The sequence below is a fragment of the Miniopterus schreibersii genome (assembly GCF_964146895.1).
Source record: "Miniopterus schreibersii genome assembly, chromosome: 9".
In the NCBI taxonomy this organism is placed as follows: Eukaryota; Metazoa; Chordata; class Mammalia; order Chiroptera; family Miniopteridae; genus Miniopterus; species Miniopterus schreibersii.
The window spans coordinates 9,002,292-9,020,454 of NC_138118.1; the positions used below are offsets into that span (position 1 = coordinate 9,002,292).

Below are 18,163 nucleotides of genomic sequence, written 5' to 3' on the forward strand. Positions count from 1 at the left end.
AAAGGGCACAGAAAAAGTGCTGTTGGTAGTTCACAGGAAGAATAATTTTTTTATTTGAGGAATTCAGGATGTTAGAAGCAAGGGGGCCATTTAGGAGACTAGTTTAATAGTTCAACCAAAAGATTATCAGTGCTTGAACTAGGATGGAGGCAGTGAAGATTGAGGGGGAGAAGGAAGTTAGAGCCTTAAAGCGGCAGAAATTGCTGATCAGATGAGGAGAGGAATGCAGAATGCAGAGGGAGAGAGAAGTCAGTATATTCCTTCTCTCTCTGAGGCCTATAGCTGAGTGGTGGCCATGTTCTTATACCCAAGGGTCACCTCTGTCAGGCCTAGGGAAGTAATAAAGAGTAGGTAAAGTTGGTTTACAGTTGTGAGTATGGGAAACAGTTTATTTTTGTATTTACTTATTATTGTATCATTTATTATTATTCACCTACTTTTGCCCACCCCATAATAGCACCACACTGTAGTTAGCCCATCCTGTTGACCTTAATTCAGGCCACGACTTTATATATCTCTTCATAACCTGTCCTCAGTAACCCTATTTGAGTGTGCCTTCTGTTTCCTGCCAGGATGTTAACACATGATATTTGTATATTTTAAATAAAGTATATATGCATAATTGTATGTCTGTATATGCATAAGAAATATCTGGAAAGATGCACATCAAACTGTTAGTAATAGTTACCACCTGGGAATGGGAAAGGGAGAAGGGAGGGACAAAGGAAGAGGGCTCTTATTTTATGTCTATACCATTTGAATTCCTTAACAATAGGCTTGCATTATTTTAAAATAAAAATACTAATAATTTTTAAAATAAATCCAGTACATCAATCAGCTTAGCGTAAGAAGTTCAATAAATTCACTGAGAGTAAAGATGAAACCTCCATAAGAAACACTTGGCCAACAAAATTACAGAGAAAACCCCTAAACTTTAAATAAAATTTAATGGTAAATACATAGTGATAGAAATAATTAAATTCTTGTCTGAAGGCAGCATCCAAGGAATCTCTCCATTTTCATGGCTCCCAGCCCTTCCCTCCAGGCTGATGGGGCAACTTGAGACCCACCAAGCCAGCTGACTCCTCCACTGAGCGCTCACCCTTGCCATGAAATTCCTGATGAAGGGCCACATGTTCACGGATGCTGCGGAGAAGGCAGAGATAGGTAGCAGCCTGGAAATGAAGCTCATGTTGGGCTCTGCACAGCTTCTCACTGGTGACCTAGAGAAGTAGCGAAGTCAGATACTCTATCAACAGCCCAGCTAAAGACCACAGAGTAAGATTTAATAAACATTCTCTAGAATGAAAGAAAATTGCACAGAGGAAATAAAAATATGTATTTGTGTATACTTAATACATAGAGGAACTCTGTAATTGTTGATGATTAGGAAAGCTGACCTCCAGTTAACTGAAGAGTTTTACACCAGGTAGCTTAGTTGGTTAGAGTGTCATCCCGATATGCCCAGGTTGCAGTTCAATCCCCAGTGAGGACACATACAAGAAGCAACCAATGAATGCATAAGTAAATGGAACAAGTAAATGTTTTTTTTCCCTCTTCTCCCCCTTCTCTCTCTCTAAAATCAATCAATAAAAAAACTTCTTAAAAGGTGGGGGAGCCCGGCTGGGTGTGGCTCAGCGGTTGAGTGTTGGCCTAGGATCCAGGAGATTGGGGTTTGATTCCCAGTCAGGGCACATGCCCAGGTTGCAGGCTCGCAGCCCATCAATGACTCTCTCATCATTGAAGTTTCTCTCTCCCTCTCCTTTCCTCTCTCTGAAATCAATAAAGATATATTTAAAAAATAAAAAATAAAAGGTGGGGGAGCCCAGCTGGCATGGCTCAGCGGTTGAGCACCAACTAATGATCCAGATCCTGGTTCAGTTCCCAATCAGGGCATGTGTCCTGGTTGTAGGCTGGATCCCCAGTAGGGGGTGTGCAGGAGGCAGCCAATCTATGACTCATCATTGATATTTCTGTCTCTTTTCCTCTCTCTAAAATCAATAAAGATATATTAAAAATAATAAAAAATAAATTAAATTTTTAAAAAGGTGGGGGAAAAATGAGTTTTACAAAGTTTCACTGAGGTGTTTCATCGAGTGACCGCACATTTTAATACTGGGAGAAAGTCATCTAGTTTCAACTCTCTCATTTTACAAATGAGGAAACTAAAGCCCAGAGAGGCTAGCTGGTTGGTTAATGGCAGAGGTGGGGAACTATAATCAGGTCACTGGTCATTAATGTCACCTTAGAAATATAATGTAGAACTTTCTCCTCTTCAAACAAATGAAGGGCTGCTTATGTGACTGTGCGCTTCGGTTAATTTGGCATGTGCCTTTCATTTCAATGAAAATTTAAAACTTATTTTGTCTGTAAAATAATAGTTTTGTCCTCAATAGTAACAAAATGAAAGTTTTACATATAAAAGATACATATATTCATATTAAGTCCTCAATGACTCTAAACCCTGTTTTTTCTTCATCAGAATTTCCAGATGAAGGGAGTTAGTCCACTGTCCTTCACTTGACTAGTTTTGTGTTCTGAGGTTGTGAGAAAGGGGCAGGAAGGTTGAGATGGGAGATGCGAGCATAGCCTCAAATGACTTGAGTCCTCTCCAGTGTGGATTAATCTTTGGCTCCACTGCCTACAGAATCCCCGTTCTTCATTTAAATATCTAGGGTTGGGATCTGAAAACTATAGAGTGTGGTTTAAGATGTGCAGATCACATATGTGAAAATGCCACTCATAAGCTGCTCAAAAATAGAATTCATCTGCTTAATCAACTTAATTTTTTAAAATTTTTATTTTAGAGAGGGAGGAAGAGAAACATCGATGTGAGACGGGTTGAATCCTAAAAACACCAGAAGGGGAACTGAACCCGCCACCTAGGTATGTGTCCTGACTGGGAGTCCAACCCACAATCCTTCCTTGCACAGCCGACACACTAACCACTGAACCACACCAGCCAAGGATGAGCACTTATTTATTCTAAGTGCTTCATCACATGGATGATTCTCAGGCAGATTGTAAACTTCTTTTAAGACAAGACCCATGTGCATCTCATTTGTTTTTAGCCAAGTTCCTAGAAATCCCTAATATTGTGGCCTTTTAAAAATTAGCTGAATTTTAGTTCTAACATTTTACATTCTAACTTCCATGGCTCAGAAATTCAATATTTAGGTTAATGGTCTCCCCTTTCCCACACTGTTCAAAGGACAGTAAGTTTCCTTCCATAAAGCCTAAACTGACTCTCCAATTTATTCTGACACCGGTTGCAACCTCTCTCCAAGCTAGACCCACAACTTCAAAGGTGGTAAATTAATGGAAGACTCTTATTTGGGAACTAGGTAACCTAGATTTTAGTTGTTCTTATACATGTTGTTGAAAGGGTCACTGTCCTGAGTCTCATTTGAAAAATGAAACTACCTTCCATTGCTCTTGCCTGAGGGGCATGTGGAGTGTGGATTTCACAAAGGAATCTGTCAAGTATGTTTTCCCATATGTTCATACTTATCAGCTACAAAAAAAAATGTATCTGGTCATATATCACGTTAATGTCATAAATGACAGTACTACCTCATTACAAGTTTCTAGTTCTGCTCTACAAGGCACCATTTGCTTAAATGGTGTAGGGGATACAACTTAAGTAGAACAGTTTCTGCTCTTCAGGAAGCTCCCAATATTCCATATCCTGCTACAGTTTTCTTTTCTGCCTCAAAAACTGTTTCTGAGAGTAGCTCTATTAGGGACAGATGCTGTGGCTAGTGACCCTACAACTCTCCGCCATGTACACCTTTTCTTTCCCCCTGTATTTCATTTCACTTTCCTCGGACTGTCCCCTCCGATCGTGCAAAAGGCAGCCAATGACATCCCCGGGGACGGCTGCGCCCCGGGAGACTTTGCTCTCCCGCCCTCTGGCCTGTCCGGGGTCAGTGCCTGGGTTAGGCCACGGACCTGCGCTTAGGGAGGGCCTGGGTCGGGGAGGGGGGGGCGGCGGGGTCGGCTCAGAAATGCAGGCGCTCGGGCCCCGCGCTTCCTACGCGCGCCCAGACGCGCTCCCCCTCCCACCCGGGGAAGGGGCGCTGCAGCACGCGGCCCAGGCTTCCGTACCCGATGTGCGCGGAAAGCCTTCACGAGGTACCGGTAGGCTGCGGTGTCGCGATAGGGTCGGCCGGTGCCTGCGTTCATGTAGCGCAGTTCCCGTAGGAGACCTCGCAAGGTGCGCGCCGGGGGCCCGAGCGCCGCCATGTTCCCGTCCTCGGAGCCGGTGCCCTAGGGCACCCTCCGCCCCGCCGGCTCACCCCCAAGCCCAGCCGCTGGATGGTACGGTCGGACCCACTCTGCCGGCTCCCCTCGCGGATCGGAAACCAGAGCGTGTCTCACTTCCCGTCTCTGCGGAGCCTTATTAATCGAACGCCGGGCGGGGCCCTAAGGAGTTAAGGGAAAAGCAAAGGAAAGCCGAGCGTGGCAGACGAGCTGGGAGAAAGGCCGGCGAGGGGAAGGAAGCCCTTTCCTGACTGCGTCACTGGAGGTGGCATTAGCTAACCGACGTCTTGAGCCTCGAGAAAATGAGAGCCTGGCGCGAACGAGTGTCGATTTGGAACAGAAGACGCTGAGAAGATGTTCTTTCTAGGAGGGATAACAAAACTCAACGTATTGACGTCCAAAAATCAGAGGAGGAAGAAGGGAGTATGCGATCCTAGTAAACTAACCAAACACCTAGGAAAACCTCACATACACGTCTTATTTTTTAAAAGTACAATTAAATTAGCATATTTCGCTCTAATTGTTTAAGAAAGTACAAACAAAAAAAAGCCTTACCACCCCAGATGGGACTCGAACCCACAATCCCTGGCTTAGGAGGCCAATGCCTTATCCATTAGGCCACTGGGGCTTCTGTGAGTGACGCCCTAAAACAACGTATTCAATTTTTTTTCTTTGGTACGTCATTGTCACTTAAGCTCCTTTTTAACCTATCCTGGGAGACCACACCTATTACCAATATGAGGGACCAGGCATGCTGGGAGTTGTAGTTAAGAGAACAAAGGGCTGCGACACAGCTCCAAAGGCTTTTCCCTCGAAACCGCACGGTTGCGCCCAACGGGTGGGACGGGCGCGTGCACGGGTTTGCCTACGCGTTTCCTGCGTGGTGGTCCCGCGCCTGCGCAGAAGCTGGCTTGCGACGCCACGGAGCCGAGCACGCTGGACACACTGGCCGAATCCCGAGAAGCGCCCTTTTAGCCTCTGCTGTGGGGTCTTCACCGGAAACCGCCGGCCCCTTCCGGTGCTGCGGCTTCCCGGACTCACTTTGCTTCTCGCCCGCCGTTAGGGGGCGCTCGCAGCGGCCAAATTCTGTTTCCGGTTGAAGGGCTGAGGCCGTTTCCGCAGAGCCAGTGGCGGGGAAGACTTGCGTCCCTTGTCGTCTGAATTGGCGGCTCAGTGATGAACAGGGGACAGCGGGGAATTAGTACTTAATGCAGTAGGAATTAATTAGGAGTAATTCGGAGTTAGTTCATTTTCTGGCTCCGTTCCTAATTGTATGTATAACTTGGACAAGTCACTTATCTGAGACTCAGTGAACTTAACCTTTGATTACCACCTTGCAGTGGCTCCCCATTGCCTTTAAATGCAGCCCCGACTACTGGACCCTGCCCAGACTGACCCGTTTCAAACTTCAGCCCTAACTGCTGTTAACGCTCACCGCCTGCTGCAGGTCTGAACCTCGCTCACTGTCCTCGCCACCCGTGTTCTTCTGTCTGAAACCTGAACCGTCTGTGTTACCTCTTGGGCTTCAAGTTTCTTTGGGAAGTCCAGGTCGGTCATTTCCCTAGCCCTAGTGGTCAATATGGCAAGGTTAAAATTCACTTCACTTCCTCTGGGCTCCTCTAGGTTACCTGTGTAAGTTATGTTTTTTACAGCTAGGTCACCCGTCAGCGCCCCCACTTCCACACGGGCCAAGTGCACCTGCTCGGACACAGGGTCCCCCCGAACAGGCTCTCCTCGGCGTCAGGTCCGCCGCTCCAGCTGGGCCAACTTTATGTAATCTTTCATATTTTGGCCGGAGTCCTGACGCTTCCAGAGTCAACAGAAGAGGAAACTGGTATGACTTTATATGAATGAACGAATCTCTCCCTGTTACACTCAAAATATTCGTCAACTTGTAATTTACAAGTATCTGACTTTTAAGGGCAAATATGCATGCAGGAGGGGTTAGGGAGAATGCTATCATTTATTCTCCTCTTAATATAAAAATTTGTTAGAAACAGATGTAATGCATTTAAGCCAACTCTGAGTAAGTGGGAGAATTTATAGGAAGGTCTTCAATAACTGCTGATCTGTTGTGGTAAGAGGCAATAAGAAGTGATTTTGAATTCCTTTTTACTGAGCTGCCAAAAGACTTTTCTTTCTCCCTAAGCCATTCTAACACTAAGGTAGAGTAAATAATCATGTTAGCTCTAAAAATAATTCTTTTTAAGTTAGCCCTATGTAGCTACTAGTCTCCATAGCTGCCGCCCCCCCAATTAGTCATCTCCTGTGTGTGTGTTGCCTCTTGTATCAAGGATATGCTTATTTCCCATCCCACCCATCCCTCCCCCTTTTGAATCTCAGGCCAACCTTGTGACCAGCTTTGACCAACAGAATGCAGCAGAAGTGACATTCTTGGAATGCCAGGCCTTAGAAGTGGCAACTTTACTTCCTGCTTATCTAGTTACCATGCGGTGCAAGCCGCAAGGCCCATGGAGGGGAACTGGGACGGGCCCAGCTAAGCCTTCAGCTGACAGCACCAATTACCCGCCACGTCTCAGTCAACATCGTATGGAACAGAGACTTGCCCAGCTAAACCCAGTCAATCCCAAGAAACATTAAAGATAATAAAATGGCTGTTCAGGAATAATTCCACTGTTTTGGAATGATTGTGCAATGGAAAACCGAATCAGTCTGAAAAGTTTCTTATGATACAATTTAGCTGAACTTTTAAATTTTGCAGCTTTAGAAAATCTTTCAATTCCTAGTGCAGGGCTACAAACTCAAACCCTACAGCAGGGACCAGGCAGGTAAAAGGGTGAATCAGGCCAGGTGGGTTCGTTCCTACCTCCTCCAAAGGAGCTAGACACTTCAGCTCAATCTCATTATTGCAGAGTAAGAGTGTGGTCCCATCACTGCCAGAGCTTCTGATTTTTTTCAAGAGAAGTTGTACATACAGAATTTTCATGAAATGCCATAACTTTTCAATGTTAGCAGCCAGTTAAAAACAACACTGTCAAAATACTTCTGTTGGCCTTATATAACCTAGGGTTGCAAGTGTGTGAACTATGTCCCAGGGCATTTTACAGGTAATGTCTCTTTTGACCTCACCACAATCCTGAGGTAGTACTCCCATTTTACCCACTTACAAATGTGGGAACAATCTAAGCAGTTTCATGACTTAGCCAACTGGTCAATGAATGGCAAAGCTGCTGTTTGACCCCATGGAATCTAACTCAAAGCCTTTTTTCCCCTTCAAATTATATGAGAAGTTTATTTAGAAAGTCATAGAGGTAGAAAAGATGAGCTAGCTGGGCTGTATGGGCTCAGTAAGTGAGTTAGAGGCAAAAGAAGGGCCTTGGAGGTTAGGAAAAAGAATGCACCTGGGGGAAGGAGAGGGGAGAAGGCACGGGCGTGCTCGAGAGAGACAGCAGGCTCGAAGTCTATTTAAAATTTTTTTTTAGTTTTATAGCAGAAGAGGAATTTTTATTAAAAAGATGCTGGGTGATTCTCAGAATTTCCTGTTGTTAGAAATCAGACTTGGAAGCTGTACAGCCAAGAACCTCACCCAAAATCCTGCCCCAGATCTGGTACAGTGAAACCACCAGCAGGCACAGTCACCACAGCTTGCGAGGCTGACACAGTGACAATGGACAGGGACTGGACACCAACACCGAAGCTGCTGCTCCAGTACACTGCCTAGAGCTGGCTTCTCTCCTTCCACTTGTGCCAGAATGAATTAAGTCATTACCTAAGAGTCATGTTCTGAGGTGAGGACTTGTGCTTAGCATGGCCTGGGGCATGTCATAGTCATAGGAGGCTGGGAAAGCAAGTATTTTATCATTCAGTGAATTTTATATTGATCATCTGCTATGAGTCCAGTATTATTCAAGATGCTAGGGAAACAAAAGCAGAGTAGTTAAAACATTTGTACTCATGAAGCTTCCATTGTAGAAAGGTGGACAAAAATCATACAAACAAGTAAAACATAAAATTTGTCAAATGGTGGAGTGCTACAGAGAAAAAATCAAGCCAGGGGCAGGGAATTGGGACCTGCTGCTTTATCATGTCTTCAGGGAGGTCCTTACTGATAGGTGACACTTGAGTAGAGACCCAAATGATGTGAAGGCACCTTCAGCTTGTGTGTGCAAGTGTTGGGGTGGGGCAATGCCCATACTTTTAAGTAGAGAGACCCTACCCCCATTCCTGAGCCACTGTGAGGCCAACATTTTCTGTCCTTCAAGCTGAGGGGAAAGCAGTTGTTTGGGACAAGTTTTCTATGCCGAGTGAAACTGTGGAAACAGACCTGGGGTCCAGTCTTCCTTCACTCTGCAGCTACAGCAGTGACTAGCCACCTGGCCATGCAAATGGGAATTTGGGGGAAATGGTGGTGGGAAAGGGCCAGGACTAATGAAAGAGGGTGTATCTGAGAGCTTATACACCTGTAGGCACTCATTTCCATCAACTGTGATTGTATAGATATGTCCTAAAGCGTGGATTTTTTTTCACATGGCCCACATTAGCTCTCATTCTGACCAGTGGGCCATAGTAAAAGTGCAGCCATTGTGGCTCAGTTGGTTGGAGCATGGTCTTGTACACCAAAAGGTGGCAGGTTTGATTCATGGTCAGGGCACATACCCAGGTTTTGGGTTCGATCTCTGGCCAGGGGGCATAAAGGAGGCAACTGATCGATGTTTCTCTCTCACATTGATATTCCTCTCTCTCCCCACCCAAAATTAATTAAAACATACTTTTTTAAAAAAGTTAATCCATGGGTTAACTGTAGCTCAGAGCCAATGTTCAGTAGTCCCCAAAAGTGGTATACTATCTCTATAGTGCACAGCCATCCTTGCAAAATGATAGAAGAGAGAAGGCCATTGGAGAAGGACAGAGAAAGACTGACATTACTTACATGTGATGTCATCTTCGGGCCTTTTCTCAAGGGTTTTCTGGACTCCCTCCTTCACTGATGGGCTTTCAGGTCTGTGAACTGATTCCTGTCTGGGCACAGGTTGTTGGGTTTTTTACTATCAGGGCAGCTCATTTTATGCCTTTGTTCTTTAGAAATAGGGGCTTTTATTCTTGTTTTATTGTTTATTTTTGTTTTGTTTTTATATCAAAAGGGATCTTAGTGGGTCATTCCTATATTTTTGTACTGGGATCCCAGGATCAGTTATCACTGTCCAAGATCACTTTGTTCTGAATCATATGATACTTGTCCTGGCCCGATTACCTATTACCATAACCAGGTCTACCCTGTCTCATTTTAAAATTTTAATTTTCCTTTTTATTGAATTTATTGGGGTGACACTGGTTAACAAAATTATACAAGTTCCAGGTGCATGACTCTACAACACATCATCTGTACACCATGTTGTGTGTTCACCACCCCAAGTCAAGTCTCTGTCCATCACCATTTATCTAAGGCACATCTTGTGCCTCTGCCATAGTCTCTGTATCTATTTTTAAATCACATACACGTCTACTGAATCAATGTAGTATGTACATTTAAAACATACACAAAATAGAAATAAAAATGTTTTAAAAATGAAATAAACAATATTTTGAAAATACTTTTATTTTACTTATTAACAGTAAAAAAAAGTCCTAATTTCTCTCAGTAAAGAAAGATTATTACTGTTTATTTTATTGAAAACAATTTAATTCAGTGTGTTGCATTATTTTGAAAAATCTCAGTTTTACACATTATTTTGGGCAACAAAATCACATAGTGATAAACACTTCTAAACATCCATTTTCAAATTTCTCCATCACATGAGTTTCTTTTAAAAAGGCAGTTAATGCCTCACCTACAGGTTTAAAAATTACTTTTAACTTAAGGGGACCCATTAAGTATTTCCATTTCTTTCCAAGTATCAGCAGGCAGCTGTATCCATCAGGGCTTAGTCAGAAAGAGAAACCACTGTAGGCCTTTGAAGCAGAAAGGAACTGAGTGCAGGGCACCGAGGCACTCATGGCCCTCTTAGGACTGCAGGAGTTAGGGGACATTGCCACTAATGTTCAGAAGTTCAGAGTACTGGGAGGTTTCTGCTGTTACCCAGATGAGAAAAATGCAGGGAACCTCCACTGCTGATCAGAGCTGCCCCCAAGTACTGAAATGTGGGCTGAGAGGAGGTCACTTGGAGGCTATGGCAGAATTTTAAGTCTACCGTGGCCCACTTTGCTAGGTGCTGCCAGAGAAAAAGTAATGCTACTTGTTCCTCCCACCTACAAAATCTCACATGAATACACTGGCAGAAAGAAATCACATCCAGAACCTTGACGGCAAAGGCATTTGGGAAATGTAGTTTCCGTTATTCTAGTCCCTGTGACACAGAGAGCAGCATAGAAGGATGTGCGAATAAACGCTGGCTGCCAAAAAGCAGGCCTTAGATGGCACAGCAGCACACTCCTGAGAGCCTCTTCTCATCACAGAGGACAGCAAATGAGAAACACTTGCCTGCTTTGTATGAGAAAAGTAGGTAATTAATTTTTAAGTTTGACAACTCTTATAAATACTTTTCAGCAAAATAAACACTCAATCTCTGTGGTTCACAGGATTTCCATGGGTACATCCCATTACATAGTAGTTTCTATTGAAGGTCTTATTTTTAATCCCATTAACCTTATTGGTAACATCCTATAGCATATAAACTGCAGTACATTGCAATACTCGGAAGTAAATGTGACTGTTGACAAAGAGGCTGGATTTGCTAGATGCAAGAGAGCAATGTATCCCTCTCACCCCGGCTGCTTGCAAACCTGTTCTTTCTCCAGCATGAAATCGTGGCTGGTTCACACAGCCTTTCCAGGAAATAACAGGACAATTAGCCTTTTTTCTTTGGTTTTAAAAAGATTCCAGTCTGTAACAATAAAATTCCAAACTTCATCCATAAAATCTCTCCCATTGTCAGCCAAGGCTGGCTGCCAGGGGGTGGAAAATGGGCAGTGAGGGCTGGAGGACACGGCCAACCTCTCCATCTCCCTGATCTGCTCTTCTGCTTTTCACAAGCAACCTGCTCGTGGAACAAGCTGGACTTGTGAGATAGAAACAGAAAGCAACTCTGTGCCCCTACTAACCTGCCGTAATGATCTGTTCTTATGCCTGGATGAAAGTGATAGCTTTTCCAGTCTCTTTTAGGTAACAAACAGGTTAAAGAGTCATCATCATCATCATTTTTTAAATTGTCTTTTTTTCTAGGTATTAACAAGTCTCATCCAGTGTCATATTAAGACTTCAAATGTCAGTTAATTTAAAACTTCTCCCACCCTCCAGCCTGGAGATCTGAAGGAGAACGGGGCTGTCATTTCAGTGCCAGTCTCGCACACTTCCTCCCCCCTTGCTGGCTGCGGTCCTGCTGCAGCAAGGCGGGAAGAGGGAAGTCCTTGCTGGGCTGGGTCGTAGGGCTGTGAGCTGGTGTGTCCCCGGGAGTAGCAGATTCCAGTGCAGCTGCTGTTCTCAGAGGCGCTTTCTCGTGGTTCTCTTTTCTCGGTCACTGGGGATCTCGCACCTGCTGCTCCCTTGCAGACCACACCTTCTCTAGTTACTCAGGATTCCTGCCCCCTCCCCTCCAGTGAGGCCATTGCATCCCTCTAGGTGTTCCCTGGGCTGGGTTCCTTCTTAAACTGCACAAATCTGCTCCCTTTCTTGAGAACCACAACAGGCCCACAGGGACTCAGGAACACAGAGTGCAAGCCGTCCCGGACGCAGCCTTCCGTCTTCTGTCTTCCCAAGGAGCTGGCCACCTACAATGTCTTTAGACTTAGGAGTGAATCAGACACCAGTCCCTCTGTCCCTCAAACTCCAGAGCATGTGTCAAGCTCTCCAAATGGTCCTCTTGAAGTGCCTCCCTCATCTGGCATGAGGTGAAGAGGAAGCACCCCACCCTCCCCTGCTTGGGGAGAAGGGAAACGTCCAGCATGCTCTGGGCCCGGAGGCGGCGGCCGCGCTAGTGCTTCCCAGCTGCACAATCTCAGCATGTGGCGCACAGGTGATCTAGCGCCTCCTCCCTTTAGAGTGTGGCCGGGCTTGGCACCTACTGTTTTGTTCTCAGCCTTTGGGGTTTCTGGTGAAACTGACACAGAAAGAGTCCCATTTTAGTAAATGCAATTGCCATTGTCAACCCCTCCTCCTCATGGAACTCCTGATGCCCTGGAGGTGACATGGGGCAGTCTGACTCCGGAAGTGGATAGAGCGAGTATACAGTTAATACAGCACTACTGCATATCCACAGGCTAACGGTCAATGCTAGTGTTATATTAACGGCATCAATTCTTACATATCTGTTTACAGATGTAATTGTTTTTATAAAAAAATAGATATAGGACTTTTGTTTTCGACATGGTAGAAGATTAGATGTACAGAGAAATCTCTCTCAATACATAAAACGCCTTAAGAGTGCTGGGCGAAATTTTAGCAATACATAAAACTACTTTTTCAAAGCATGACCGAGCTGACGGTAAAGGAAGCCAGAATAACAGGAGGTCGGAGAGGAGGGGGAGGGCTAAGAGAGCACTAAAAGCATTTGCTTTGAGGATAGCGGCTGATTCCAGGGGCCTTGAGTCTGGCGTTTCATTTGCAGTCATAGGAAAGAAAGCCTTAGACTAGCGTGGTGGGAGGTCAGATCATAAACTTGCAAAATCATGGAATGCCCAATGATTGACCTCATTGCTGGGAATGAAAAAATATACATCACTGACCTCACCAAGAAGAGACTTTTCTGAATCAACCTCAGCTCAAGATGGGTGGCAGGTAGGGAACCTGCAACAAGAGCTCTTATCCATGGGCGATAACCACACATGTGCATTTGTGGCTGAAATTCATCCCACCCCTGTGGCCCCGAAATCCTGAAGCTGAATATCTAGTTTGAAGTGGTCCTGGGTTGGTAATGTCCCTAAGAGCCTGGAAGAAGCAACTCAAATACTCTCTAGAGGAAAACACTTTAAATCCAGGTCTCAAAGAATGCTCGTAGCGAGAGTTCCAAAGTGCAGGGGCATATAAAAATAAAAAAAAGTCACCAAACACAGAGAAATAAGCCACTGTGAGCAAGTCAGTAGGAAACAAAAAACTGCAGGACTGGGCCCGCCGTTTGGTTCCAGGTCTGCCTCTGGGGTCTGGGACCTCGCTGTGGGAAATGCCCGATGCCAGCAAGCTTGGCCTCTGCCCCAGTGCACATGGCCAGCTAGGAAGGCTGACAGCCCCAGGGACAAACAAGCGCACAGGTGAAAATAATGAGATGCGTGAGTACAGCCACAGCAAGCGACAGTAAACGGAACAAACTGTACTGGACCAACCAGGATGGAACAAGACAGCTCAGGAACTTAAGCATAATAAAGATCCTCAGATAAGAGCGCAGCAGTGGGGGACAATCAGCTACACGGGACCAAGCGGAAACGCTGCGCAGGAGACAGGCACTAGCCGAACAAAACCAACAGGCCGGCTAAACGAGCAGGCTACACCGCTGGGAAGTAAAGAATGATCTAGATCTGTTCACAGGGTCTCCCAGAAGGTACCGGGAAGAGACGGAAATACGAACATGTACAAAATAATAGTAATGTCAACACCTGTAAGTAGGAGTCACAGAGAGAGAGAAAACGGGCTTAGGGAAGGGAACAGTTAAAGAATCATAAGTAAGGAACTTCCAAAACTTAAAAGAGAAAAAGATATGAATTCAGAGGTCCAGGGCGCGCCACACAGAATAAACTTGGCGAATGCAAAACTCGGCGAGTTACAGTGAAATTTCAGAGCATTGACGGCAAAAGGAAATTCTAACGGCTTCTGGAGAGAAGAGGCAGGCAGCCCACAGACGAGTAAGAATTAGGCTGACATGAGGTTTCCTGACAGGAACACTGCGGACAAAAAACAATGAGGTGTATTTTCTAAGTGAAGAGGGAGAAGAACTTGGATGACATCCAGATAAACTGTTATTTAAATGTGAGGAGTCAAAGATGAAACATTCAGACACACAAGGCCTTATGAAGTTGACAGCAGGGTCTCCTCTCTCCTGAAAGAAGTACTTTTACGCTTATACTGATGTAAGTACTTATACTTGGCACACTAAGTATTTACGATGCACACGAGGAGACGGCTCAACACCATCAGTCACTTACAGCTACCTGGACAGCTGTTAATAAAAAAAGCAGAAAACAGAACATTGGTGGGAACGTAAAACGGTTCAGTTACTGTGGGAAACATTTGATGGTTCCTCAAAAATTAAACATAGTTCCGTGGAGATCCAGCTCTTCCACTCCTGGGATACACAAGAGACCTGAAAACACACATTCACACGACAGCTTGTACACGAATGTTCACAGCAGCATTATCTCTAACGCAGGGGTGAGCAGAAGTCGGTTTACAGTTGTAATACAAATAATACAATAATAAATAATAACACAAGAATAAACTGCCCTGGCCAGTTTGGCTCAGTGGTTAGAGCGTCAGTGCGCAGACTGAAGGGTCTCAGGTTCGATACCAGTCAAGAGCACATACCTTGGTTGCAGGCTCCATTCCCAGCCGGTCAGGGGGCAAGCGGGAGGCAACCAGCTGATGTCTCTCTCACATTGATGTTCTCTCCCACCCCCCCCACTCTCTCTGAAAAGCAACGGAAAAAAAAAATCCTCAGGTGAGGATTTAAAAAAAAAAAAAAGCCCGACTGGCCTGGCTCAGCAGGAGCATTGACCTAGGATCCGGGAGATCACGGTTTGATTCCCGGTCAGGGTACATGTCCGGGTTGCGGGATGCAGCCGATCAATGACTCTCTCATCATTGATGTTTCTATCTCTCTCCCTTCCTCTCTCTGAAATTAATGAAGATATAGTTAAAAAAAAAACTGGTAACAGCCCAAGTGTCTATCAGCTGCTGAATAAAGATGTGATATATTCATACAATGGGATTTTACTCAGGATATAGATGGCTGGGATATCAAATTTAATATTAGGGCAAAACACGTCATAAAGAAAAATGAGGGACGTTATATAATGGTTAAAAAATAGATCAAAATTATAACCACAATGAACATATATGCGCCCAATAAAATTTATGCTTCCTTGAAAAATTAGTAAGAACCTTTGGCAAGCCTGATTAAGAAAAAGGAAAGGATGCATGTAAGCAAAACAAAATGAAAACAGGAAAACAAATAGATACGACAGAGATTATAAGGATAAGGAAATGTATTATGAATAGTTTCTAAGAAATTTTCTGCAAGTGTTGATCATATATGAGTGTTATGGAAAAGCACTTGATATCATTCAATTCACACTTAATCAACATTCCCAGAAAATTAGGAATAGAAAACTATCTTAATTTCATAAAAATAACAAAAATCTGAAATAAACACCATACTTAACAGAGAAAATTTAGATATTTTTCTATTAAAATAAGGAACAAAGATGCCACTTTCACCACTACTGTCGAACCCAGTATCCAGGGACCAGTCTAATGCTCTAAGACTTGACATAAAAGGTGAGAGAACTGGGAGAGGACATTCAACTGTCATTACTTATAAATTAGATGATCATCTCCCTTGAAAAGGTCATAAAATAATCAGACTAGTTATTACAATAAGAGAGTTTAGCAAGTTGCTGGATACAAACTCCACTTCCAAAAACCAATAGCATTCCCTGAGACCAGCAAAACCACGAGAAAATATAACCTACAGCTTACAAACGCTGTATCAGGAGACTGAGGATCTGAATATACCACAAGCGAGGTAGTTCAGCAGAGTACAGATTATACCCTTTTTCCTGCACTACCCTACAAATTAAATCCATAAATAGTTCAGCTTGATTTTTAATAAAATTTGAAGATTTTATTCTAAAATTTATAAAGGGATAAAAAATCCAAAATTAACAGTCAACAGAGAAGAGCAAAGAGGGAGACTCTCCTTACTAGACACAGTGCCCCCGTCATCCAAGGGGGACATGTCCCAAGGCCCCCAGGGAATGCCTGAACCAGCTGAGCCCGATACACATGCCTTTCCCTGTTCACACATGCCTTTTCACCTAAAGGAAGCACGTGGAGGCTTCTCCTTGGCATATCTGGATTGCCAGCATCATTACCCTTGAGCCTTGGGGCCACTGTTAAGTAAAAAAAGGGCTACCTGCACACAGCACTGCGGTGCCTTGACAGTCAGCCCGATAACTGAGACGGCTCAGTGACCAACGGGCAGGGAGTGTACACAGCGTGGGGACGCTGCACAGAGGGGTGGTTCACATCCCTGGCTGGGACAGAGCGGGACAGTGAGAGATTTCATCACGTCACTCAGAATGGTAAGCAATTTAAAACACATGAATTGTTTATTTCTGGATTTTTCCATCTAATATTTCTGGACTGTGGTTGACCCCAGGTAACTAAAAAACCACAGGTAAGGGGGAACTATTGTATTAAGGCATATTATAAGTCTACAGTATTGAAAAACATCATGATTTGTTGTTTTGGTTTTGGTTTTTAATCATCACCTGAGGATATATTTTCCATTGCTTTTCAGAGAGAGTGGGAGGGGGAGAGAGAGACATTGATGCGAGAGACACGCATCGACTGGTTGCCTCCCGCTCGTGCACCAACCAGGGCTGGGGATCGAGCCTGCAACCAAGGTACGTGTCCTTGGCTGGAATCGAACCCGGGACCCTTTAGTCCGCAGGCTGATGCTCTAAACGCTGAGCAAAACCGGCTAGGGCTGAAAAACACTGTGATACTGGCACAGAAATAAATAAAAAGAACAAAAAATTAAAATAATAAAAAGAACAATGGAACAGAATAAAGCTCAGAAATAGACCCCTGCGTATATGAGACTTTGACATATGATGAAAACGGTACCAAAAGTTAATGGGAGGAGTACTGACTTTCTAGACGGTGCGGGGAAATTGCCTCACTAAAGAAAGAAAAGTAAAGCTGGACCCCTATGTTACACTACATACAAAGGGGGGCGCGAGCTGGATCGGAAGTGGAAAATGAAAGGCAAAACTGTGAAGCCAACAGAAGAAAATGTAGGGGAATATCTTTGTGACCTAGGGCTAGGCAAATATTTCATAACAAGCCCTACAAAACATAAATGCAGACAAAAAGCAGATTGATTTGACCATCAACAAGTAAGGTTTTCTCTTCAATAAAGGATGCCACGGACAGATAACAGTCTTGAATGATGAGCGGAGATGAACAGACCATTCACAGAAGACTGACGAGAGCCTTTCTAGCGGAAATAAGGAACTGGAGGCCACCCAGGTATCCGCCCCTAGGGGGTGGACATGTAAAATGTGGGTGCACAGAATACCAGGCAGAGGTAAGAGCGGCACACAGGACGTACATACAGCACCGTGGATAAATTTAAGAAAACTGAGAAAGACAGAGCAAAATTGACCCCACAGGACCACGTAAATTACACACACATACAATAATACCACTTGAGAAGGATGCATGCATAACAAGGGGCACCCACCAAAAAAGAAAGAAGGGGTGCCTACGGGACTGAGGGGAGTGGAGACCCAGGAAGGAGAAGCCAAACTGACAGTGAAAAAAGGGGGTGAGATCTTGTACTGAGCAATGACGGCCATGTCCTGTGGACTGAGGCACATGACATGCACCGCTTTGCATCTGAGGTACAATAAAGCAAAAACAAAGTCGATACCACACAGGCAAGTCGTCTGTCACTGCAGCAGCCGCCTGGCTGAGAAGGCGGAGCCTGAAGTGGTCGGCGGGCTCCCGGGCAGAGACAGGGCGGCATCCGGGTGGCACTGAGTCACTGGAGGAAGCTTCGCCTGAACTGGGTTTATCTCTAGACCAGTTTATGAAGCAAAAGATCCCCTTTACCGTTTTGTTTAATTGACTATTTTTAGAGCAATTTCCTTTTACTTACGAAGCCAAGGGTTTGATACCTGCAATAAAGAATTCTCACTGATACTCAACCAAGCCTGTACTTTATATATA

General features: G+C 44.5%; 2 protein-coding genes and 1 long non-coding RNA gene across 5 annotated transcripts in view; 1 reads left to right on the forward strand and 2 right to left on the reverse strand.

Moving 5' to 3' along the window:
* Window positions 1–928: 928 nt before the first annotated feature.
* FMC1 (formation of mitochondrial complex V assembly factor 1 homolog) lies at window positions 929–5,314 on the reverse strand. 3 transcript variants are annotated; one of them, XM_081146319.1, is made up of 3 exons: window positions 5,133–5,314; window positions 4,108–4,425; window positions 929–1,223 (listed from the first exon to the last, which is right to left on the reverse strand). In XM_081146319.1, the coding sequence occupies exons 2-3, from the start codon at window positions 4,243–4,245 to the stop codon at window positions 1,020–1,022; spliced, it is 342 nt and encodes a 113-aa protein (XP_081002445.1). In that variant the 5' UTR covers window positions 4,246–4,425; window positions 5,133–5,314; the 3' UTR covers window positions 929–1,019. The 3 variants fall into 3 exon arrangements, with proteins under 3 accessions (XP_081002445.1, XP_081002446.1, XP_081002447.1); XM_081146320.1 differs by having other exon boundaries at window positions 4,108–4,626; window positions 5,133–5,270; XM_081146321.1 differs by lacking the exon at window positions 5,133–5,314 and adding an exon at window positions 4,819–4,908.
* On the forward strand, window positions 5,172–6,922 carry LOC308561360. The gene is made up of 3 exons (XR_013999461.1): window positions 5,172–5,811; window positions 5,916–6,097; window positions 6,607–6,922. It is a non-coding gene; the product is annotated as an uncharacterized lncRNA (long non-coding RNA).
* Window positions 6,923–9,808: 2,886 nt separating this feature from the next.
* The window catches only part of UBN2 (ubinuclein 2), a 79,671-nt gene continuing 71,316 nt past the window's right edge, over window positions 9,809–18,163 (reverse strand). The window contains exon 15 of the mRNA XM_081146324.1: window positions 9,809–12,317. Coding sequence (XP_081002450.1) covers window positions 12,279–12,317 — 39 coding nt within the window. The 3' untranslated portion in view covers window positions 9,809–12,278. The remainder of the gene's footprint in view (window positions 12,318–18,163) is intronic.

Coding starts and splice junctions, on each gene's coding strand:
- FMC1 (XM_081146319.1), bottom strand. CDS start 4,245: ATGGCGGCGCTCGGGCCCCCGGCGCGCACCTTGCGAGGTCTCCTACGG. Junction 1,224..4,107: donor AGGCTTTCCGCGCACATCGG/GTACGGAAGCCT, acceptor CTACTTCTCTAG/GTCACCAGTGAGAAGCTGTG.